At 35.8% G+C, this 25,142-nt stretch overlaps 1 protein-coding gene across 9 annotated transcripts in view; it reads right to left on the reverse strand.

Moving 5' to 3' along the window:
* Positions 1 to 9,303: 9,303 nt before the first annotated feature.
* Positions 9,304 to 25,142, reverse strand: part of Plcb4 (phospholipase C beta 4) — a 375,572-nt gene continuing 359,733 nt past the window's right edge. For all 9 annotated transcript variants that reach the window (XM_076851531.2, XM_076851528.2, XM_076851536.2 and 6 more), the window contains 7 exons: positions 24,449 to 24,524; positions 22,991 to 23,166; positions 20,835 to 20,936; positions 16,611 to 16,668; positions 16,088 to 16,174; positions 13,033 to 13,069; positions 9,304 to 10,900 (listed from right to left, as the gene is read on the reverse strand). In XM_076851531.2, the coding sequence (XP_076707646.1) occupies positions 10,812 to 10,900; positions 13,033 to 13,069; positions 16,088 to 16,174; positions 16,611 to 16,668; positions 20,835 to 20,936; positions 22,991 to 23,166; positions 24,449 to 24,524 (625 nt within the window). In that variant the 3' untranslated portion in view covers positions 9,304 to 10,811. The remainder of the gene's footprint in view (positions 10,901 to 13,032; positions 13,070 to 16,087; positions 16,175 to 16,610; positions 16,669 to 20,834; positions 20,937 to 22,990; positions 23,167 to 24,448; positions 24,525 to 25,142) is intronic.

Here is a 25,142-nt window from a genome sequence, read left to right on the forward strand (position 1 = left end):
AGCAATGGCTTCTTAGATATAATACCGAAAGCACAAGGGACAAAAGGAAAACAGTCATACTTATTGGACCGCAACAAAATTAAAACTTGTTCTTCAATGCACATCATCAAGAAAGTGAAAAGACCACAGAATGGGAAAAACATTTGCAAAGCCTGTGTCTGAGAAAGGACTACTATCTAATATGTATAAGATCTCATGATTCAATAATAAAAAGACATGCCTGTAATCCAGGAACTCAGGAGGATGAGGTAGGAGGAGCAAAGGTTTGAGTCCAGCCTCAGCAACCTTCTTAGACCCTGTCTCAAAAAATAAAAAATAAAAAGGACTAGGGATGTAGCTCAGTGGTAAAGAGGCAAAACTTCTGAATAGATTTTTCCCCCAATACAAAAGGTATACTAATTGCCACTAAGCACAAGAAAAGATGCTTTAATATCAGTAATTATCAGGGTGATGCAAGTCAAAATCCACAATGAGACACACACACACAACTCTCTCTCTCTCTCTCTCTCTCTCTCTCTCTCTCTCTCTCTCTCTCTCTCTCTCTCTCTCTCTCCTGGCTATAATAACAAAAGACAGATACAGAGAAATTAGAATTCTCATTCACTGTTGGTGGAAATGCAAAATGATGAAGCTACTTTGGGGAACAGTCTTTCAATTCCTCAAAGAATTTCACAGTTACCATATGACCCAGCGTATCTGTTCCTATGTACCCAAGAGAAACAAAAATACATGTCCACCCAAAAACTTGTACATGAATGTTCATGGCAGCATTATTCACTGGGATATAAGTCAAATGTTTGATCAATGGGTAAATAAAATATGATGTCTTCTTTTAAAGCTTGATGTTTTGAGAAAAGTGCAGTTCATTTCTCCAAAGATATCGAATGAATAAAAAAAATCTTATTGAAATGAACATTTTTGACTAATCATTAATAACCTATTAACCTAATGTATCTTTCAAAAATTTTAAATCATCTCCATAGACCATGTCAGAATAATGAAGTGATATATTACAATTCCTAAAGGGTTTCTATAGATAATGTATCACTGTGGAGAGCAATTCTTAGTCACAAAGGTATTAAGTGTAGTCATGAGTGATCTTTAAAATACCACTCATCAAACACTAAGGATATGCCTGGAACGGTATGGTCTTTGTATTCAAAAGTCCATTTCAATTCTCACAGCAGCTCTATGAGGCATCATGCCCATTATACTGTTAGAAGGTTCAAATTCAGCGAACTTAACGTCCGAAGCTACAAACAGCTTAGGATTTATACCCTGGTCAGTGCGATAACAAGTCAGACGGCTCCTAGTCACCCTGGTCTCCCCAAATGCAAAGTTCCATCTACCTGAGCCGACTGCAGTTTTACTCATTTCCACTTTCCACTGTTACTTCATGTGACTGCAGAATCCTCCTGGGACTGTTTATATCCAATTAATTTACCTTCCAGTTTCTCTTTTAGTCTGACAGCTGCCATCTTTTCTAAATGGATCTTTCTGCTCTTTTCCCTGGGTGTGATATTTCCTGTCCCTTGTCAGAGTCTCTTAGTTTCTCTTTATTGGTTCAAATCCCTTTCTGTTGCTAGCTTGAAGAGTTGGCATGGAAAAGGTTGGAAAGGAGGAAAAAAATAGAATATATTCTGCATCAAACCCTCTGACTACCCCCCTTACCACAGGCTTTCTCGTTCTTTCCATCTAAGTGAGGGGTGGAGTAGCTCTCTACAGAGGAGCAAAGCCTGATGATTTAATTTTGTTCCCCCAATTCTTCTATATAATTATGGTTCCTAGCTGTTTCCCACTTAGCAACAGGCTTCAGAGGAAAGCTCTGCTATTTTTGCATAATGCCTACCAACTTCTGAATGTGTACATGTATTTTTGTATACTAAATTATAATTCTTCCCAATTTACCTTGTACTATGAGCATATACCTATTTTCTTATGGATTTTAAGACATGGTTTTAATCATGATATATACATGCAATCAATAACATGAATCTCAAGTTTATTCCTTGATCAGAGTCTGCCTGTGGAAATACCCATATAACCTCTACCCAATTCAGTTCTCAAAATCTTTGGTTTCAGGATTCCTTCACACTCTTTCACTTTTAAGGAACTAGGTGCTTTAGCTGATATGGATTGTATCTATAAATATTAGTAAGTTAAAAAAAAGAAATTGAAAAAGTTTCCAAATATTTATATCAGTACACTAAAAATAACAATAGTAAGCCCATCACATGTTAACATGTAACTAGTGTATTATTAAACTAGTATATTTTATTTAAAAATACTATATTACAGCTCAGGAGGCTGAGATAGAAGGATTGTGAGTTCAAAGCTGGCCTCAACAAAAGTGAGGCACTAAGCAACTCCGTGATACCCTGTCTCTAAAATAATATACAAAATAGAAAATAGGGCTGGGGATGTGGCTCAGTGGTCAAGTGCCCCTGAATTCAATCCCCAGTACACACATTATCTATCTATCTATATATATATATATTTTTTTTTTCCTAAAAATTGTCAAGAAGAGGGCTTGGTTTTACATCTTTGCAAATCTCTCTAATGTCCCATAAAAGTCATCTGAGTTCTAATATCTTTATCTTTTTTCAGTCTGCTATTATACTATTTTCATCGAAGTAAATGAAGAAAACCTGGTCTCCCATGGAGATAGATTTGGAAACAGGAAGATCTCAGACATCCTCTCTTAGGCTCTTGGGAACATAATTTCTACCAAGGGGTCCTTGGTACACACAGCGAGAGCTATTTCTATAGACCATTTCCATTGTCTCAGAAGTTTCTGTGGGAGGTTACCTCTATTTTGACCTCCTCCAGGATTAGCCTTGTCCTGCTTTGCCTCCCCTTCCCTTTCCTTTTATGCAGTGCTAGGGATTGAACCCAGGGCCTGACACATGATAGAAAAGAGGTCTACTACTGAGCTCTAATCCTCAGTCCATCATTTCCTGTTCTTGGTCTTTAACAATGCTTGGAATCAAAAGGTAACCACTTTTGCATGTCTCATTGTTGTAGGCACTATTTTATTGTGTTGATCCACTCATCTTTTGGTGCACTTTTGAGTTTATGGCTATGAATGAAATGAACACATGCACTTCTTTTTTGAAGTGGAATTGCTGGGACATAACAAGAAGACATTTAGCTTAATAGATTTGCCAGCCTCAAAAATACACTTGCTAAATTTTATTTCAGTATATATTATTTGGTATCATTATTGAATGTTTCTCCCCCTACTACATAATATATGCCTCTATATTTTAAAAATGTTTTAAAATCAGTATAACTTCTCAACACCACCTATTTTCATCACCAGATAATTAAAACAAAGCCTATGTTCTGTGCTTTATGCAATTGGACAAAGTGATTAAGTAATTTCCTGTTAATCTGAATGCCTTCATTTTGGGGGCAATATTAGTTTGGGACCCATGACTCAAATAAACACAGGCTGTGCATGTAGCTACATGGGAGAGTGCATGCTGAGCATGCATGAAGTCCTGGATTCAGTCCTCAACAGAACAGAAAAATTTCCCAAACCAATTAATTAATATTATCAGCCACAACTGTTTACATGTAATTTGATTGACCCAGGAGCCCAAAAGGAAAGAGAAAGAAGGTTTAAAAACAAAATATGAAAAAAATAAACCCCAAACAGTGAGGGAGGTTGGGAAGTTGAAGATGGAGGTGTTTATCAAATGACAAAGTTAGTTGGAAGTATCAGCAGTTCATATTAGAGGAAGAAGACAACAGACTCTCAGAAGGTTATGAAAGGAAACAGACCTGGGCATGATTAGATACAAGAGGCACTGAATATGAGGCTTTGTAATCTAGCCACACTCAATGGGAGACAAAAATCATGTCCAACTTATATCAGTAATTCCAGTGGCTTTTTTTTTTAAGTGTAGTCTTTGGGATTCTGGGAGAAGGGTGTTTTATCATCTTCATATTCTCAGGGTTTAGTTGTATTAGTTATTGCTGAATAACAAAAAAAAAAAAAATCCTGCAACTCAGAGGTACAAATCAACATACTTCTATTATGTCATGATTTTATAGACTGGCTGAGTGGTTTCTAGTCTAGGAAAGAATTAGCTGGTCTCAGCTCTGTGCTCATGCATTAGCTGACTGCTGGTAAGATGGATGAGATGACTCAACTCTCCACAGATCTCCTGTATCTGCCAGCAGGCCAGTCTTCACTCTTCTTATGGCTGTGGCAAAGGGAAGAAACAAAAATGTGTCTCTGTTTGTGTCCAGTTTGCTGTTTTCCGATTGGCCAAAGTAACTTATATGGTCAAGTTCAGAGTCAGTGCAGCAAGGCGACATCAGAAATTTTGGAACAGGAAGGCACGAAAACATGGGACATTGATATAATCCATCTATATGATGGGTATGATGTAATGCTACAATTGCAGATATTTTTTTAAAACAGTGAATTACCAGTCAAAAGCAAGTTGAAGTATAGAGGGCAATAGTGAGCTCCTTATAAGTATTTAATGAATGACTAAATGAAGCAAATTCAATGCAGAAAACATGTCCAATATAGCCATTCATATACTGCTAGTTAAGGTAGTAAAGAGCTCCAGCTTCCAGAGATATATAGGCTCTTAAGAACACCATAACTTAATACATTTTTTTAAAGTTTTTTTTTTTCTTAAAGAAAAGCAAAATATAAGTGTAAAAAGTTATGTGTGAATCTTGAGATCATTAAAACACATTGTTGAAAAGAGTTAACTGTGAGCATTCTGATATAATATTTGGTATAATATTTCTTCATTCACATTATGTGATATCAAAGTTCAGATACGACTGAAAGTCAAATTGTCTGCTCCCCCTTTTGTTTTTGGTATATTTTAATTTACTCAAAGCTTTGGGTCATAATGTAAATAATTATGTATCTAGTTTTAAATTTGCCTGCTTTGAGAGTTTTTATCCAAATTTTTATCATGTTATGCTAGAGATTCAAAATCTTCCAGGATGAATTGAATCAGGGACTGTCCCTCACTCTGCATTTCCAAGAAAGTCACTTCCAGAGAGGAGAGGAGTGGAAGAGCTTGTATCATTTATTGAGATAAGTGACTATTTATTATTTTAATGTAAAAGCAATGATGGTATTTTAAACCATTTCCTTGCTCCCTCTTCTGATATTTTTTCATTATTCTAATCTATGGAGCAGAAAGCTTTACATGAAATATTATTAAAGAAGATGGTTCATAAATATTCATCCCAGAGGTATCATCTCAGCTTTATTATGACATTAAAGATGCAATTATTAAGCTGTGTGCTTGGGATTTTGTTAAACATCAAGCATCAAGAAAAGGTTGAAAAAAGTGTGGACCTACAAGAGACTACCAGAGTGATAAAGAATGAGGAGTTATTTGGTGTTTGAAATGAGGCATCCCTAAGACATCCTAAACACTGTGGGTGTTCCCTCTCTGTTGTTAAGGATCATGCTTAATGTTGATGATTCTCAGCTGTTTGTGCCCAGTGGCCTTAGTGATAGTTAAGACTATTTTAAAAGGATAATAATGGAGTGAAGAAAAACTGTTTTCTTGGAAATGAGAATACACATTACAAGAAGCTTATTTTAGACTTTCATTCAGGTTTTCCAAACTACTTCCTGCCTAAGAGGCCACACCATCACAAATTCTAAATTTTACCTCACAGAAAATAATTTAAGCAGTCCTTTGATGGTTACCAACTGGTTGTTCTTTGAAAAACAAATGGAAAAAGCCTGAAGAGAGAATTTATCTAGAATGCTGAAAAAAAATCTCATACTGAAATACTATACTTTGAAAAGTATAAATAGATGCATAATAGGTTATTTATAATAATAATATAATAATAGGTTATTTCTTGCTTGGGAGAATAAGAGACATTTATGGCTTTGTGGAGGTGGCTTGCTTATTTATCTATTATTTTCAGAGCCAGGGATAGAATCCAGGGCCTTGCACATGCTAGGCAAGTGTTCTAACCCCTGAGCTATATCCCCTGCCCTGGAAGTTACTTTTAAAAGATTGATAGAACATTATTATAGAATGTGGCTAGAAAAAAATGTGTGATATGTGTTTATGAACAGAGAATAAGATAAATTCAGATTAGCTTTGTGAATGGCAGGTTGGGGCTAGAAACTGAATACTGTTTTCAGTAATTCTAACATTATTCTTCAGGGAGTGGATAGGAATTCCATATTTACCATCAGAACAGTAATATGATTAGAGCTGTCATTTGGGGAGATTAATCTGGGTGTAGAAGGGATTTGAAGGAAAAAGAAATTGAATAGGAAGCTTAAAATTCTAAATGTTAAGGAATGAGAAAAGTTGTAAGGGAGAGGAAAGGGAAGTTTCCAAGACAGGAAGGGTAGAATTCATAGAATTTACCAACAGATTGGGTATGGGAGCAAATGAGATGGAGCAGAACAAGAATGCCCCAAGGTTTAGCACTGGCTATGGACTATTCAAATAATTGGGGAGGACAGATGGGGAGAGGATCTGTATTTTTTTTCTATTAATTATGTACAATGTGCACATGGGCTGTTTATTTAACTCTTGACAATCTGAGAGGAAGAAACAAAGCTTAGAGAAGATGATCAAGGCTAATGTTATAGATTTAAAAATTATGTGCAGATACTATAAATGGATAGCTTGTTGGAAACAGCTAAGAGAAAATGTATAGAAAGATTTCTATCCATGATGAAAGATAGGTTACCTTTTTGAATTGCTTTGTGGGAAGCTCATTGCTAAATCTCAAATCCAGTTGCAGAACTGTTCCTTAGTTTGAAGTCTTCTGGTAAAAAGACTCTGTTGTACATTTTCTTTAAAAAAGTTTTCCCTCTTAAAGGAAGAAGGGAAGAAAAAGGGAAATACTGGGGAACAATATGGCAAAATTATATTATTATATTGTTTATATAGGAATATGTATCGATTCCCACCATTATGTACAATTATAAAGAAACAATAATAGATGGGAAAAAATAGTAGCCTCCCTATAAAGTTAGGGGTTTGAAGTGGTTATATATTTTTGAAATACTACATATTTCATAGATTCTCAGATGCAGATGTTTTATCACTTATGAAATGAAATATGTCTTAAAATCATTGGTGTGTCAATAGTTTAAATGACAATATGTTTTCATTGCAAAGGCATATAACATAATGGCACATGTTATAATCAGTGGTGTCTTAGATATTATGAAGTATACTTCCTTCTGTTTCCCTAACTTGGTAAGCTGGCTTCTTTTCCATGAAGCCTTTTGTTCATCCAAAAGGAGAACAATATACCTAGAGAAGATTGAGAAGGAGAGTAGAATACTGTATAGGCAGTTCAATTAATAAGGAATGAATATCCTTTGTGCTGAAATGAAAACAAAAGGAGGAATTGGGAATCAAGTTCCTTGGCTTCCAAATGGGAACAAAAATCCTGGGTATGGGAGAAGCAAGACGAAATACATCCCCAGAAAGCACTGGGTGTAATATAATCAGACTTTCTTCTTCAGGTAAATTTCTAGAAAGCACTGATACTCCTGGATTTTTAAGTCAGCATGTTATTGTAACAATGTGGCAATGGTAACTGACAAATGATCAAAAGAGGTGTCTTGATGGATAATGGATCTGATCTAGTGCCTCTAGTTCCCCCAGCCTAGTAAGATCCAGGAGTTCTGCATTTCCAGAAGAATGCTAGAATAAATTGAGCCCATAATGAGGACTAAGCTTAGAAAGAAACTTGATCTTTAACTGCTTTAAAAGGCCCATTTTACAGGGCTATATTTGAGGGCAATTAGGACTGGCCCAACAATGGGGAGACCAAATGCCCCTCCCAAATGCTAGGAGGACACTTGAACTTCCCTTTATAGCCAGATGCCATATGACAAGAGTTAGACCTCTTAAATGTGGAGGAATATCTAAAAAGGAGATTTGACACAAAGCAATTAAACATATCCCTGAAATAAAGGTGTGTGTGTGTGTGTGTGTGTGTGTGTGTGTGTTTAAGATGAAAAGACTGTGTTACTTTAATTGGCAAGATTTTTTTTTTCACAATGAGTAAGAATGCAGGATTTGGGTGCCATATGAATTTATAATGGCAAGTAAACCACATCTTTTATTATAGATTTGAGCTGTGTATATTTTAATCCTACTACAATGAGTCCTTTGAAGGAGTAAGATGTCTCAAATAATATTATAATTATTATATTATAATTATAAGATGTCTCAAATAATGACAGTAGTCTTAGATATTATGATATATAAGTATATCACATTTATATAAGTATATTTTGTATATTATGATAGATAAAAGAAAACTGGTTTAAGATATAACAGAAAAGGGGCTGGGGATGTGGCTCAAGTGGTAGCGCACTCGCCTGGCATGCATGCGGCCCGGGTTCGATTCTCAGCACCACGTACAAACAAAGATGTTGTGTCCGCCGATAACTAAAAAATAAATACTAAAAAAAAAAAAAATTCTCTCTCTCTCTCCTCTCTCACTCTCTCTTTAAAAAAAAAGATATAACAGAAAAATAAAAACTTGTGGTGGCATAGGATAGAAAAAAAACAGAAGAAATTATTAAAACAGTGGGCAAACTAGCAGTACCTCTCAAAAGCTGAAACCTGTTGGACATGGTGGGGCACACCTGTAATCCCTGTGACTTGGGAGGCTGAGGCGAGAGGTCTGCAAGTTTGAGCCAGTCTCATCAATTTAGCGAGGCCTTGTCTCAAAATCAAAAAAAAAAAAAAAAAAAAAATAGAAAAGGGTAGAGATACCTCTATGGTAAAGTACCCCTGAGTTACATTTCCAGTACCTAAATAAATAAGTTAATAAAACTAGAGACAAGAGAGGGGATTGATGAACTTGGTGCTGGGTTACAGAAGGATGAACTTAGTTTTGCTCTTGGAAGAGACCATTAGAATTAAAGAGAAGCCATGCAGAATCCTTGAAAACTGACAATCCAAATGTGGTGACATTCTATTAACCACAACTTTTCATGGGGTATCAGTGCTGAAAGATATGTAATTTGAGTCCCTTGATTTATAGATAAAGAAAATAGAAACCAGAAAAATATAAAATTTCTCTTCTGTAAAAGAAGGCAGTTAAAATCATAAATAGGAGAAAAAGAAAAAAAAAATAGTCCACTACATTTGGAAATCAAGTAGAGTGTGTATTTGTAGAATTTTGTGTCGTTTTGATTGAACAACATGTTAGGAGCATGAAAGAAGCCCCTTTTGAAAAAAATGAAGTGATCATTTCTGGAAGACAAAAAGCTTACGAGCAAGCATCATGGGAGCAAATACTCTGACGAGCGTTAAATGTGTTTTCATTTTTTATTAGAGAAGTTGGAAGTTGAATTTCAGTATTGATGATATCATCATTTTCTCTGGTTTATTCAGAGGAACACACAGGATCAATCTGTACAAGCATATACAATTCTGTTGGCGTTTTGTGTCCTAAGATCAGCGATCTCATTAGTTCAAGGATGCCAGGTCTCCGTGCACCCTTCTGAGGCTTGGTGCCTTCGCAGGTTTCCCAGCCCTGTACTTCTTCATGCACTCTCTGCATTGCAACTACAGCAGGCTTGGACCATGCAAATTAACACTGTAGCAAATTGTTTGAATATTTAACAGACATAAAAAGGTATTTCCTGATATGAAATTCTGAAAATCTGCATAAATATTTTTGTGTAAAATTAAATTAGTTATGTTTTTTTTCAAACTAGAACTTGAAGTATCAAGAATGCCCACATAATTCATATACACATATATATAGACTTTTTCATTATGCTAAAAGTCTTGATAGTCAAATTATATTCTGTGCCATACATGTATTTAACCAGTATTTATTTGGCATTAGGTTAACTGTGTCTGAACAAGTTAGTCTTAACTGGTGCTTGTGTATCATGCAAAACGTATTCTAGTATTCCTGTACTAATCTTGTCATGTGGCAATACTTAGATGATTTTGCTCTATAACAGTGTGAATTAAGGAGTATAAATACTTTATACATGATCACATTTACAAAAGTTTGCCAATAACCACTTCACAATCTTTATGGTATAATAGTAAATTCTAATATCTGGAATCTGAAGAAGCAATTCCTATAAAGCAGGGTCAGATGTAAACTTTCTTAAATGATCCTAACAGAGTTTCCCTCTGAGCACTGATGAGTTTTGGCACAGGTCTACTCTTCGGTTATATTTCTCTATTGTTCTAATAACTTCCACAACTTTTACAGGAAATTAGCTTCTGACGGCATGGTAAAGACATGGCACTTACTGATGAGGTAACTTAGATATAGAAAAATTCTGCAAAATTATTTGTTTAGCAGACCACCACTTCTGCTCATGAATTTGTAGACAGAGTTTTTGCTTTTCTTATAGTGCATGCACTTGCTATGAAATTGCTAATGCACTGTTTTTTGTCTTTTTTTTTTTTTTTTTTTTAATTGCAGCTCAAACATGTTCTAATGCATCACGAAGCAGAGTTGTTAACACCAAGCTCATTTACTTGTGATGATATCTTATAGCAAACATGTTTAAGTTGTTTTATCAATGGTTAAACTCTGCCTTACTGGAATAGATTTCTGTGGATTTGCAGCTACTTTGGGTTCGGCCAAGAAAATTCAATAATCAAACTGATAAATAGAAGTATGTGTCATTCCAAGGTGTTGTTGTTTTTTTTTTTTTTTTTTTTTTTTTTTTTGTGTGTGTGTGTGTGTTTTCAGGTAACATCTTGTCTATACATAAAGAAAATAGCTTTTGTCCATGGAGTTTGTGTTCTGAAGTTGGGTGCAATCTTCTGATGATTTGTGGTTTTGCTGCTTCAGTTTGCATTTTGGAGTTTCACACTACTGTTGCTGGTCTGCGGTCCATCTCGGCTTCCAATTTCACCATCTGCTGCATCTCCTTCGCCTATAACACCAGAAACATAGCCTTACAAGGTGAAATCCTCTCCCAAAGGCATTTTTAACAACTCTGGCTTCCCTTCTCCCCTAAATGTGATGCTATATCCTTGTTACTCAACGTGTGGTCCATGGACCAGCAGCATCTACGTTCGTTTCCTGGGACCTTCTCAGAAATGCAGAATCTCAGAAGTGTTGGTAGATCAGAAGACCTACTGACTCCAAATCTGCATTTTAACAAGATCCCCAGGAAAACCACTTGAAAAGAAGTCTGAGTCAGTCACTTGATATCTAGACTATTTCACATCAAAATGTTCCCTTTTGTTTCTATAGTTTGACAAAGTCTTTTGACTGTGTGTGGACCATTTTTAGAATGAGTGTTGCTTATGTGCAATTTATTCCTCAAATAGCCTAAAATTTTATTAAAAAATATTCCTTGAGAATCTGATTGATGGTGAAAGTCAGAGAAGAGCATATTTTATTGGTTTGGCTAGAGTGTCATGTAAATAGAACATTATAGGAATATGTAGGGGTCCAGGAGTCCTATTGTCCATACTGTATCCCTGGGAGCTTTTACTTCTCTGGGGTAATTCATTCTTTATGGATGGCCAGGAAGTAAGAGAACAGTGATGAATTCCATCTCATGAATTAAGACTGTCAGTAAGACAATCAGCTGATTTGAGAGGTGAAAAGGGATCTAATGGAGGAAGGATCTGGTGACTAATCATTGTTGGGCAACATAGGGAAAATAAAAAAAGTTCATTTCAACTTTTACTTTCCAACTGATGGTCTCGATGCTTTTTGGAGGGGATGAGAAAGCACCCCTTTCTTTGTCAGTGACACTTTGAAATAAAGGGCATGTAAGAATGGAAACATGGAAATATCAAGGTATAAATCAGAGGAAGATTCTGAATGCTCTGGTGCTACTATCCATGTCTGTTTGGTATTTCCAACTAAATTGAAAAATCACAGGGCAGGTTCAGTCAACTCTAGATCATACTAGAACTCTCATAATCTCTCAAATAAAATTCTGTGAAAAAATTAGTTCAACCCACAGACCACATAGTGATTTTCTTATTATTTCTTTCATGTTACAGATTTCAATTTCATTTTGTTGAGAATGAATATAATAACACCAAAGAATTACATTTATCTGTTTACATTTGGGATGAATGATTCTCTCCACCCAGATGTTTTTTTTTAATCACTGATAATAGTAATACTCTAATAGAAAAATGAAGAAATGGAGAAAAATATACAAACATGAAGCCATGACACAAACAGTATTCATAAGAGATGACAGTGAAACATTATCAGCACTGGAAATTAAATAATTTGATGTTTGGTTAATAGTAGTAAAAAGATTCCCTATGCTTCTCCCCCTTTAGCATTTAAAGGCAATATTGAACATAGCTTAGAAAGAAGAAATATATGACATTAAAATATAATTTTGAAAGCTACGTTCTTGTGTGAGCAGGGTGACCATTCATTTCCATTTGCCTGGGACAATTCTAGCACATGCCTGGCTATTATGAACAGCTCTCCCTTTCTTGAACATGTCTTATTTTTGGCTCAAACAATAAGTGATATGGTCACTTTACCAGGGGTGACTAGGGTCCTTGGCAGACTGGACTTAGCAGAGTATAACAAAATATATTATGGAACTTTTCTGCACATAGCCAATAACTTTCTGTCATTAAAAACAACAGCCAATTTTCGGTGGGGCACATAAATATTAATTGTAGTCACATTAACAATGGTAATCAATATGACTCTGTGACCCAGTCTTAGCCATGGTGGGTCCATATAACAAGTGTAAACATATATATATATATATATATATATATATATATATATATATTGTTCTTAATATCTGGGTTGTCTTTATTATCATGACCTGTTTCCCAGATCTGCAATTGGAAATGCTGGCTAAAATGCCATCAGAAATAATTCTCTAAAATTTTTTAGTATTTCAGATGAAATATTATATCATAAATCCAAGCATGAAATAGTCAAGTGCTTTAAGTCCAAACCCTTATGATATTAGTTATGACCAGATATGAATCATAAATGGAGGTTGCATCAAGAATACTGTAATTCAGAAGGAAAGCAATGGTTTGCTCATCAGAGTTTCAGTCCTACCTTGCGTTTGGGACACTGCATGACAGGATTTCAAAAGCTGTTTGTACAAAAATAGTAATGTCAAAATTGAGTCATACATACAAAACAAAGAAAATAAATGAATATTGAAGTGAATTTGAGAAATGAAAGCAAAAACCATATACAGAAAAGGAAAAACCTAAGAATAAAACATGTATACACCCATCAGTGACAAACTTGCCCCAAGTTGATCTCAACAGAAAAGAAAAAAAAAAGAACAAATCAAAATCAAACATCCAATGCCTATTTGCCCAGACTGCATGTCTCTTCTATGGCAGTGAACAGAGAACCCAACCTTAAGCCAAACCCTTTATCTTGCTTTATTAAACAATAGGATTGATGACAAAAATCAATTTTAAGACTCAACTGTGACAATAATGGAGTCGTTAATGTTCAAAATGGCATGTCAAGACAGATGAGATATCGTGTAGCGAGGAGGTCTATGGGAAAACCTGAGCTGGAAAAACCTTCCTGGCCTGTGGAGTTTTAAGTGAACAACTGGCTGATGAATCAGGCAAAGCCATATAGTGGCTTACAATGAACATATGAAAGTAGGATCCAAAATCAGAACCTAAACATAGGACTGATTGTATTGCTTCTCCCAATGCCCTTGAAATGGGTCTTAATTGTCAAGTTGCTTTATTGTGAGATTGGTTTGTGGGATGGCTGGGAGGATGTTTTGGAACCATGTCACTGAAAAGCAGTAAGTAACCACAAGAGGGAAATATTTAAATGTTTATATTAATTTCTTTGGCCTAGAAACAAACTTGATTATGAACAAGTTCTACTATATGGTTGAAGAACCTGACTTTTATGAGGGAAGAAAGGAACTCATGGCCTCTTTTTCACATACGGCTATGGGCTATGACAGTGTTGCGCCATGAAAAATAACTGTGAATTGACAGCTTAGTAAATCCCTGAATTAAACAAACAAAGTGCTAGAAAGATCTTGGATTTGACTAGTTATAGGACAATCCATATTTGTAAAGCAAAACAACAAAGAATTCCAAGTTCAAATTCTATATTTGCTAGAAGGATCAGTATGGTTTCTTGAATTTTTTTTCCCCCTTAAATCTCATGAAATCTTCATCAGGTCTCAAGGATTTTTACGTTCTGTGCTTTCCTAAGCTTTTGTGACTCAAAGTGTCCATTGTGGGTGGTAGACATAATTTATGACACACCGAAAGGCATTTTATGAATTTTAGGAACAAAAAGCCAGCATCCTCTTAACATACAACAATTACTAATTCAGTATTTTAATGCAAGGACTCTAATGTGATTTGAATCAATCATGTATCACTATAGATGTTCAAAGTGATTTTTTAAAAATTATTTACTCTGACTCTGAAACTAACATTAGAAAACTTTATATTCTAGCTCTGAGATACACCACTATTGTAGTGATGAGCAATTTTTAGCACATTTACATTCTTCAGTCAAATATGTTGCTAAGCAACACAATAATTTCTAAGTAGTTTCTTAATTTAGATAGTTAAAGCATAACTATGCCTTACCTTTCATTGTGCCCTTGTCCTAAGGAGGATTTTATTTTTTTTTAAACTTTCTCCAGGGCATCCTATCCCCACCTACTCCTGAATTACTCAAGAGAATTCTAAAGCTTTAGAGATAATGATTTTCCCTTATTCACATTCCCACTTCCCCAGGAACACTTTCTGGGAAAAATTTAAGAGCAAAAACACAGGTTACCTAAATCATACCAGAATGTGACATACCCATGTGCTGGTCAACTGAATTGAACTTATGGGACAATAACATTGATGGTCCCCTTTGGGGATTGGTGAACTATTCATGAATAGAAGCACTTAGCAGAAAAGGAAATGTGAAACAATTCAGAACTATGTAGATGAATAAAACTTTTGTCAACCAAAAAATAGAGTCTGAAACCAGAATTCAGATTGGTTGCCCAGATGCAATTAAAAAAAAAAAAAAAAAGATTTCATGGGTTTTACTTTCTTAAAGGTATTTTGTAATCTAATTCCTACTTAAGTGCTTTTCAATGGAAGCCATTTACTTTGAGAATGTAAATATATATATATATATATATATATATATATATATATATATACACACACACACACACATATATATATATACATATATATGTGTATATATATATATATATTTAATTATGCTTTATAGATAAGAGGAAATAGAGAAGGACAATGTGGTTCAAGTACACATTTAATCGAAACTTCTGTACATGTAGTTTCTAAATGGGAGTACATTTCTAGAAAGAATAACTTCCAAGTCAACTTCACCTAAAGAGTGAAATTTGAACTCAGAGTCTGAAATTTAAACCCTTCCTGAGGGTCATGTTGCCTTTTAAGCTAGAGGAATTTCCATCAAGTTGAAAGGGTGCTGTAGAAGGCTGATGGACTACAGACCATTTGGGATGAATCCCACCTGTACTTTGGAATGTGAAAATACATCTATCCTCATCCTGTTTAACTAAATGGCTGGAGTTTGGATAACTCTTTATTTGATATTTAGAGTTTTGCTTTGCTGGGAAGAAGCACCAAGAGTATGGTGTCCACTCACAATGGGTGGTTTGTAGATTTGTTGGAGGCATGAATTTAGATCCTAGGAAGGATTCATAACTTCACTTTTGGACTGACATTGAAAATAGAAAAAATTTTAAATTGGCTTTTAAATATAATTTCACTTGTCTGGAGGTTGCAAATTGTAAATCTCTAAATGAAACCTGAGAAGTAATTTTTGTCCTGCTTTCTCCTTCACACATTTTTAGTAATGTCATTCTCAGAATCCCCATAACATGTTCTAATTATGACTTTTCATTCTTCTTCTTTTTCCCACAGATACTGCAAAAAAGGTACTTTCTGTATTTTTTGGATGAAACTGATAAAATAGGTTAAATATCCATCAGATTCCTCTAGGCACCTTCCCATTACCCTCTGCAGGCCAGTGGCTTTAGCAGAAGGGTCCCTGTGGGCCATGACATTTGTATACTGAAATTGGTTGACTGCCAACATGGTTTTATGTATTTTAGGTAAAATACCTGCTCATTCTGCTTCTCTAGAAATTCTAGGTGTTCAAGTTGGACTTTTTTCAATTGATCCATTTCTTTGGATTGCTTCATTGCAAGCTGCAAAAGAAAAGAAAAATTTTGATAAACTTCGGGTCACAGTCTCTAAACTTATGGATGAGGGATGACTTTTAAGTTCATAATTTAAGTGAGGAAGATCATAATTCAAAAAAAGAAAGAAACATAGTCTGAATACTGTGAGAGTTTAAGCCCATAACTCTTACTGAGAAGATCTTTCCTGCTAGAACTTTAAAAAATAGTAGAGTACTTATATATGACTGAAACTTGCCTTCATAGTCTATATAAAATGTTGTCAAATAATTACCTTAAAGATTTTAAAAAGAGATTAGCTTTCATGGAACAGAGAAACTGTAATGTTTAATGTATGGAAAAAATCAAATTAAGCACATTAGTTAGAAGGCTGATATCTAAGCCCAAGTTATTGTCTACAGTTTTTATTCAAGGAAAAGTGCCAAGAAAATTATAAAGTACTTACTCTCTTTCTTTCTTCTAGAAATTTTTTAGTGTTGCTGCTGTTTAATTCTCTGACTCGCCTAAAAATAATAGACACAAATAACAGTTGGCATGACTATTGGGAACAACGCTTATACAAGTAAGAACCAGTTACACTCTACTTAATTATCTGAATAGAATTGCTGCTTTTTCCTAATTTTTATTGCAGCATTTTCAAACATACAGAGGAAAACATAAAAACTACCTGTGTACAGGTAGTTAACTCAGGTTAACCAATATTAGTGTTCATGATCTCATATTTTAAAGGAAGTATTACAGATTTAATAAAATCTTCTTTTGTACTCATCCTGATTTTATTTCCCTCCTTCCTCTCTTCCCAGAGGTATGATTCACTGTTCTGAATTTGGTGAGGGACTTTTTACATTTTAATATTTTTAACTACAAATGGATGTGTCTATGTGCAAAATAGATAAGTCCTTCTCAAACTTTCCCATGCATACAGCTTACCTGGAGGTAGAATCAAAAACATTTTTCTGAGACTGCCCCCCCAAAAGTCTGATTCAGTGGATTTCAGATGATCTTCCAATTCCACATTTCTAGCCATCTCCCAGGTATGCTATTGCTGTTGATATTACTTTGTATGTTTTCAACATTTACCCAAACAGTAATATATTTGGGGTTTCTTTCCATAATTTATCACTTAGTCTCAAATTTTGGAGACAACATCTGTTTCAAACTTTCAATTGTTTCATCTACTGTATGGATTTTTTCCCATTAATGAACAGACTACAATATTTCCACTTTCCATTTTTGTTTATTAACAAAACTAAGTTATTTTCAAACAATGCCATAATGACCTGATACATAGGGCCCTGCAATACTTGACACAAGAAATGTCAGTTGAATAAATAAAGTTAGTGGTTTCATTCATATATATATGTGTATGTATATGTATATATATACACATACCTAGACTTTCCAGGTGCTAGGATATGGTCTTCTGAAATGAGCAAATCTATTTTTTTGGGGGGGAGGGTACCAGGGATTGAACTCAGGGACACTCTACCACTGAGCCACACCCTCAGCCTTATTTTATATTTTATTTAGAGACAGGGTCTCACTGAGTTGCTTAGTGCCTCGCTGTTGCTGAGGCTGGCTTTGAACTTGAGATCCTCCTGCCTTAGCCTCTGGAGCCACTGGAATTACAGGTATGCGTCACTGCGCCTGGCTATGCTATTGTTTTAATTGTCATTTCCCTGATTATTGGTGAGTGGAGTGTTTTTTATGACAAAATTGACCTACAACTTGAGGAACTTTGGTAACAGTTATTAAGTCTGTTCAAGTTTTCCCCATTTTCAGTCAGATGTGAATATTTGCATTTTTTTTTCTAGGTTCTTCTCCACTCCACCTAAGTTTTTAAGTTCATTGTCTCTAGTAGCCTTGAGTTTTTAAAATATTTATTGTCTCTGCAGTTAATTTCTCCTTTCCTTCCCAGTAGCACCAATTTGTGTTTTCTCTTTTTCATCTTGATTTGTCTTGCTGAAAATTTACGCAAGCTTTTGTTTTTGTGGATGCTCTCCATTGCTTTTTGTTCTATTTCAGTACTTTCTGCTTTTTTATTTGTTATTTTGTCCCATTTGAGATCTTTGGATTTACTCTGTTTCTTGACCTTTACACCTTCTTCAACAGTTTAGTTCATTGATTTTCACACCTTTAAAAATACATGCATCCAGCTCCACTTTTTACCTAAACATCACCTTAGCCACCTTAAACCTATCAATACATAGTGCTTGCTTTACCAATTCAGTTATAAATGCTGTGCAATTTCTGTCGAAATGTTTTTGAATCAGGAATAGAATAGTTTTTCTGTCCCTATGTCTTTCTTAGTGCTATGATAAAGTTTTAATTTTATTTCTCAGCAGCATGGTAAAATGGAAATATACTCAAACAAACAGAGTATGTGTGTTTGGAAGGTAATTAACCATTTGTCATACAGAAATTATTATTATTATTTTTTAAATATAGCAATTTTTTGATTTGGGGAACCAACTATCACTGCATACAAAATTATAAGAATAAATATAAGTCAAAATACAGGAAATATTTTTAAAAACTTGCTTATTTAAGTTAGCTGTGACTCATAATTGAAGATAATTTGACCTGTTGAACTAATATCCACTTTGGAATATATTTGAAAAAAATATATTTTTTTCAAAAATATATTTTGAAATATATATATATATATATATGTATATATATATATATATAGCAATTAGTAAATTTTATCATGTTGAACTATTTATTTCACTTTGGAAAGTCTAAAACAATTCAAATTTATAATGTTTTTTTTTTTTAAATCATGGCTAAGATATTTTATGTTTTTGAGCTGAAGAAGATCGTGCCATTTTCATTCATCTAAGATACTTACAACAAGTTACTTATTTGAGAATAACATCCAGAAACTGGCACCTTTTAATAATCAAGAACCAGAAAGATACCATGACATCATGCTGCATATAAGCAGTGGTACAAATGATTGAAAACCTCCCTAGAGCCTTCTTATTTACTACTCCACATCGACAGAGAAGTGTGGGAAAGGAAATTCATTTTCAGGTCAAAATTACTGTGGAATTTCCTATCACATTTTGGGTCCATTATTTCTTTCTTTCTTTTTTTTAATACTTATTTTTTAGTTGTAGTTGTACATAATACCTTTACTTTATTTATTTATTTTTATGTGGTGCTGAGGATCCAACCCAGGGCCTCGCACATGCTAGGCAAGCACTCTACCACTGAGCCACAACCCCAGCCCCTGGGTCCATTATTTCTAATTAGTATTTATTGTAACAAAATTTCAGCACAAGAAATGTGCTAGATGGCACTAAGTTTTATATTTTATCATAGTTTGATAATTGAATGATTTAGCATCATTCAATAATTGAAGTGTGTTTTAAAAATCAGTAGCACCAAGTAGTTGGACAGCAGTCCTGATGTGTTCAAAACAAGAAGGAAACATCAGGTGTCCAGTGAGCATCCACAGAAGGCCAGGCAGCAGGGGAGGGACATGCGGAGGATCTACTTTGTAGTTTCCAATCCTTTAACTGCTCAGCCTATGGCTCACAGGGTGATGAATGACCTGAAACCCTCGCTCATGTTTCTGTTTTATCCCCAAGAGCAAATCGTCACTGTGTTCTGTACTTTGCAGGGCATAAAATAATCTTTTGATGGGACATGGACTACTGCCAGAAGATCACCTCTGGTTATGTATCATTCCTCTAGGACAAGGAACCCTGCTGTCCGTAAGCACTAAGCCAGCCTCTTGATTAGCATACTCAGAGATGGGTGGTGAGCAGAAGAGCTGAAGGTGTTATCTGGGATCACTGTTTACCAGGTGCTGTTAACTCCCTCTCTTGGGTAACATGATGATTGATGCCCCTCAGATGCCCCTTTACCAGCTGCAGTTAAAGGGCTTCCACCTGTCACCTTCATTAAAAGACACACGGCCTTTCCCAGGCAGCCTGACTGATCAATATGGAATATGAAAACCAGATAGCCTTGCCTCAAAGGGAGACACATCTGGGTGCAAGGTATAATATGGAGCTTTGGGTCAGGCTACCAGGGGACTCTGGCTGGGACCGCAGCCTTACTGAGGCCTGCCCTGGCTCCATAGTGCTTTCCCAATATCCCACTGCTGAAGACCCCTGGATTCCTGTCTTTATCTCTCTTTCCAGAAAACCCTCCTAACATAAGGGCAAACCAGAAAACTGGATGTGAGCTTTTAAGATAATCCCTGGGAAAAGGAAAAAAAAATGTGATCCGTGGTGTCAAGAACATCTCAAATCAAGGGAAGAAGGCTGCCCTCCTGCTATCAGAACAGTCCCATCCAGAGTGTACTTACATCCAAGCAGGTGAGATCCTTGCAAGCTGACCCAATGAAACATGGGAAGGATGTTTTGGAGTTATATCATTATGTCAAATTTTATAAAATTTTGTGTGTAAATAAGCACACATATTCTGAAAGTACACTTATTTTACTGGTTGTAGTAAACATTCAGAAACTTTGTAGAATACTGTTCTACAGCAAATAATAATAAATCTCAATAGTAGCTATAATAGTTGAACTCCTAGCCAGAACACACTAGCATTTTATATTTCAGATGAGTATGTGTGTCCACACACACAAACGTTGCTGCGACTGTGTCTTCAAGTCAGGATCTATTTCTCCCGTGAGCGTGCTTAGACTTACCTTTCCCGTTCTGCTTTATTCTTGATAGATTTGTCTTGGCTGATGGCTTTGCTGTTTTCCATAGAAATCTTGGCCTGGTGGGCTCTCATTTCCTTACTTTCCCTGTGTACGAAAGACAGAGGGGGAAAGGGATGGAGAGTTCATGTTAAAAGTTTCATTTGAAGAAGATGAAAAAGTTCTGGAAATGGGTGGCCATGACAGGTACACGACATTGTCAATGTACTTGATGCCACCTGCCTAAAAATGGCTACAATGTTACATTTTGTGTTATATATGTTTAACTATAATTTTAAAAATATAAAAGTTAACAAAAAACAAATTGTATCTGTGATAACAGAACAAGGCCCACTTATTATTCTCATTTTTGATCTTCTCAAGTCGTTTTTATATTTTAGAAAAGGAGGGAAGAACTCCCAACTCTTGTAGATCCCTGAGGGGCAGTGGGCCACCTAGTGGTGGAGTGACAGTGGTGGCCTGTAAAGATGAGACATCTTTGTCCATAAATGCAAGCATTTGTAACTTAGCCCAACATTATTTGAGACCAGATGGGCTGGAAGAGAGAAAGAGTGCTCTAACCCTCACAAGAAGTGCCTTTGCTGACAGTCTGTGGGAATGAAAGAAAATAAACGGTTTCATGTTGGCACAGAAAAGCACCTTTTTTACAGTGATTGATCACTGGGTGCATGAGTGTGTGCCGGTGGGCCTAAAGAGCATTCCTGTATTTAGGTTATCTGTATGTACAATAAGGATATAGAATTTAGAATATGAAAATGAATCTGAGTGCACAGACTTTTTTCTGGAACCTATGGAAAATTTAAAACCATGCTTGGCATCAGACATCCAAGGAATCTGCTAAGTACAGTGATTTGCTCTGCATCAAAAACAATGGACAACTCTGAGAGTTCTTTAGTCAGCTACCTTAGAGCCACAGCAGCAGGAATAAGCAGAGAGACTCTGGGTCCAAGGAAATTGCTCTCAAAGTTTTCCATAACTTGTTGGTAAATTGACCATTTCTTTATCTCTTTAGTCATTCATTCATTTAACAAAAACTCATTGATGACCAAATGTTGCTGACAAGTGTTTACGTAAACAAGAACAACAGTTGTAACAGTAAAAATGAAACTCAACCACCAGGCACTTTAGAAAAAAAACTTAAAACGCTGCTGTTGCTTTAGAGTGCTTGCCTAGCATGCACAAGGCCCTGGGTTCAATCCCCTGCACCACCACTGGGAAGAAAAAAGAGATAGATAGATAGATAGATAGATAGATAGATAGATAGATAGATAGATAGATAGATAGATTTCTCCATGGAAGTTTCTATCACTGTAAAACAGGGCTAGGAACTTGGGCATGAAACTCAAGAATTTATGCAGTTGACATTTTTAAAAGCATGCTGTTTATTTGTATAATGTTTGTATTTTTTATTCTTTGTGGACATCAACATGCTCCAACTGTGGCATATAGCAGGCTTAAGAAGGAAGAGAGCGAGCTGTAGGCAAGCTGTGGTGAACAGATGTGATTGACACAAACACTTCTTTCCAGGGGCAAGTCCAGCTCAACCTGTGCGATATTTCAAATACAATATTTACTTATATATATATATTTTTGCTGTGTTTGACCAGGCCTGTCTTCCTAACATTCACAGAATCCTAATAATGTGAAGAAGAGGAGAGGAGGTTTGCTCCCAAGTCAGTAACTGAGTGATGAGAATAACTTTGGGAGCTCTACTGGTTGGTCTTTTCTCCCTCAGTGTTTTTTCTTCTTCTGGATCATTTTTCAAAGGCCAATTCCAGCCCTACTTCTATAAAGCCTTCAGGATCACTCAGAGCATGTAGAGCACCTTTGGGCTGGATGCCCTTAGTTTCTGTGACATTTTGTAGTATGTATCATATATTACTTGCAATTTCATTTAACTTTTCATGTGAATGTAACATCTTGCCAATAATTGTAAGCTCTCTGATGGCAGAAGCCATTTCTTGTAGTTCACCTTGTTCACACCAACTATATGATAAGAATGTACATAAAGGCTTAACATTGTATGTCAAGTGTGCATGTGCACGCACATGTGCACACATGTGTGCACAGACACGTGCACCTATAACCAACCAACCTCTTAAAAACTAGCAGTTTACTCTGGAAATGGCTGACTCTCCTACCTGTCATGGGACAGTTTCAGCTGCTGGGTTTGCTGCTCGTGAGCATTGATTAGTAGCTTTCTCAGTAGTTCACACTGCTGGTTAAGGTGCAGGTCCCGTATTTCTTGCTCTTCAGCACTGTGGGTGTTGATCATTTCTGACCACTCCTTTGTGTGCTGTGCTACAATCTCTTTGACCTATTTGGTGGAAAGGAGATGTGGTAATCTAGAATGCTCATAGATCAGGTACAAACTGAAAGCAAAACAGTATTCATGGCACGGCAGATCCCTCTCACCCCTATAACTACAAAAGAATAAGTAAACAAATAAATAAAAATAAAAATACTAATCAAGGGGAATTAGGAAGTCATTGCCTATTAACATAAATCAAGCACTTTGTAAATATTTAAGTGGGACCCATTATTTCACTGCCTAACTTGCTCATGCTCTGGTGTGTCTGGTCCTGGGGCTCCTTTATCAATTTCACCAGTATTCTCTCCATGAATTCATGCTTTACCTGCTTTGTTTTCATCATGTAACAGGTCTGAACAGACAGCTGTGGCATAATTATTTCTGGATCATGACTTACTGCATCCTCCCTAATACATGCGCAGGTAGATGTCCTCCCCTCTTTGCAATGTGGTACCAATGTTCCTCTTGTCAACAGCTAGAGTCTATTCCTCCATATCCTTGAATTTGGCTGGCTTTCTGACTTCCTCCAGCCCATGAGAGAAGAGCCAACATGATGCAAGCAGAGGCTTGGGCAGTGCTTATACTTCTGTTATGCTTGGCACCCTGTGGCAACCTGTGCTAGCCTGATGGAGGCTGAGAGGTCAAGAAGAAAACGACAGCCAGCAGCCAGCCAATCCCCAGAGGTGAGGCCTGCATACGAATTCTATCAGACTCACAGATTTTTTTTTCTTGTAAACTTAATATTGCTGGAAGAACTGTTTCTGCTTTTCATTGAGTCTTAGCATTTAGGTCTCCAAATACCCATAACCTTAAGTACGGTCTCTCAATTTATTTTTTCCTGTCTTGGGGGAAATGTAAGGGATTGTGTTCATCTCTTAGTACACTGACGCTCAATTTTTCTCACTCCAAATTTCTACAGCAGGATGGAATAAGTATCCAACGGGTACTCAACATCCAATTTGAGTGGTTTTCTTTCATACGTTTTCTGTTACTTCTACCTTCTGTATTTTATAGAGTATTTCCTTCTGGTCTCTCTATGTATGATTTCACATGAGGACTAAGAATGAGGGAAAATAAATCTTGTTAGCATATTTCCATAGATAAGACAAAAACATGTTCCATGAAGTGGTTCTTCTCAAAACCAATAAATCTGTGGCCAATGCCATCTCTGGATCTCATTTCTTCCCAGACCAGATGCAGGCTACTATTATTTCTGATTGGTATTAAAACTAAAAAAAACTTAAAAAACTACCAAGGATCTTCTGTATAAAAATGGGCATTTCCTTACCTTTGATTTGTGATCAGATGTCAGGGTCTGAATTTTAATTTCTGTTTCTTTTTTCATTTCAAGACAATTACTTCCCCTGAAAATGGAAAATTGCAAATGCATGCAATAAATTAGATCTCTCCCAATTCCCTTGGGCCTTTGGAACAATATATTCATCAAAACTGGAATGCTATGGCTCATTGGGCGGCAGTTCTTCTAGTAATAGATTCTCACCTTACAAAATATTATCTGTATCATGATTACTCAATTCAACTGCTACACAAAGAGATGCTCCAGACCTAGCAATTATTTCATTGTTAAGGGTCTGTTGTCAGAGTTTCCATTTTGGTTCCTATTTTTCTTCAAGCTCTTTTTCATTTGTTCAATAAAATATTATTTGGGATGAAAACTGGAAAATAGGTCTTTATCCTGGAAGTGAATTTTTAATTCTTACATTTTGGTTGTAAAGCCAGATTTTTTTTTTTTTATATATGCCAATGAGGAAGAAAATAGCCTTTCTTGGCATCACAGGGTAATTTCTGCTTCTTATTCAATTGTAAGAAATAGATGCTAGGCAATTGCCCAGCAACCATTACTGCATATTTCAATGATGATGTTTTCCTTTCCATATTGATGCTAAAACAAGAACAAGTCCTGAGCTTCTGTTTTCAGCAATTATGTTCTCTTCTATTACAACCCAAGTCAGAATGTTTCA

This window comes from Callospermophilus lateralis, chromosome 3, assembly GCF_048772815.1.
Source record: "Callospermophilus lateralis isolate mCalLat2 chromosome 3, mCalLat2.hap1, whole genome shotgun sequence".
Taxonomy (NCBI): domain Eukaryota; kingdom Metazoa; phylum Chordata; class Mammalia; order Rodentia; family Sciuridae; genus Callospermophilus; species Callospermophilus lateralis.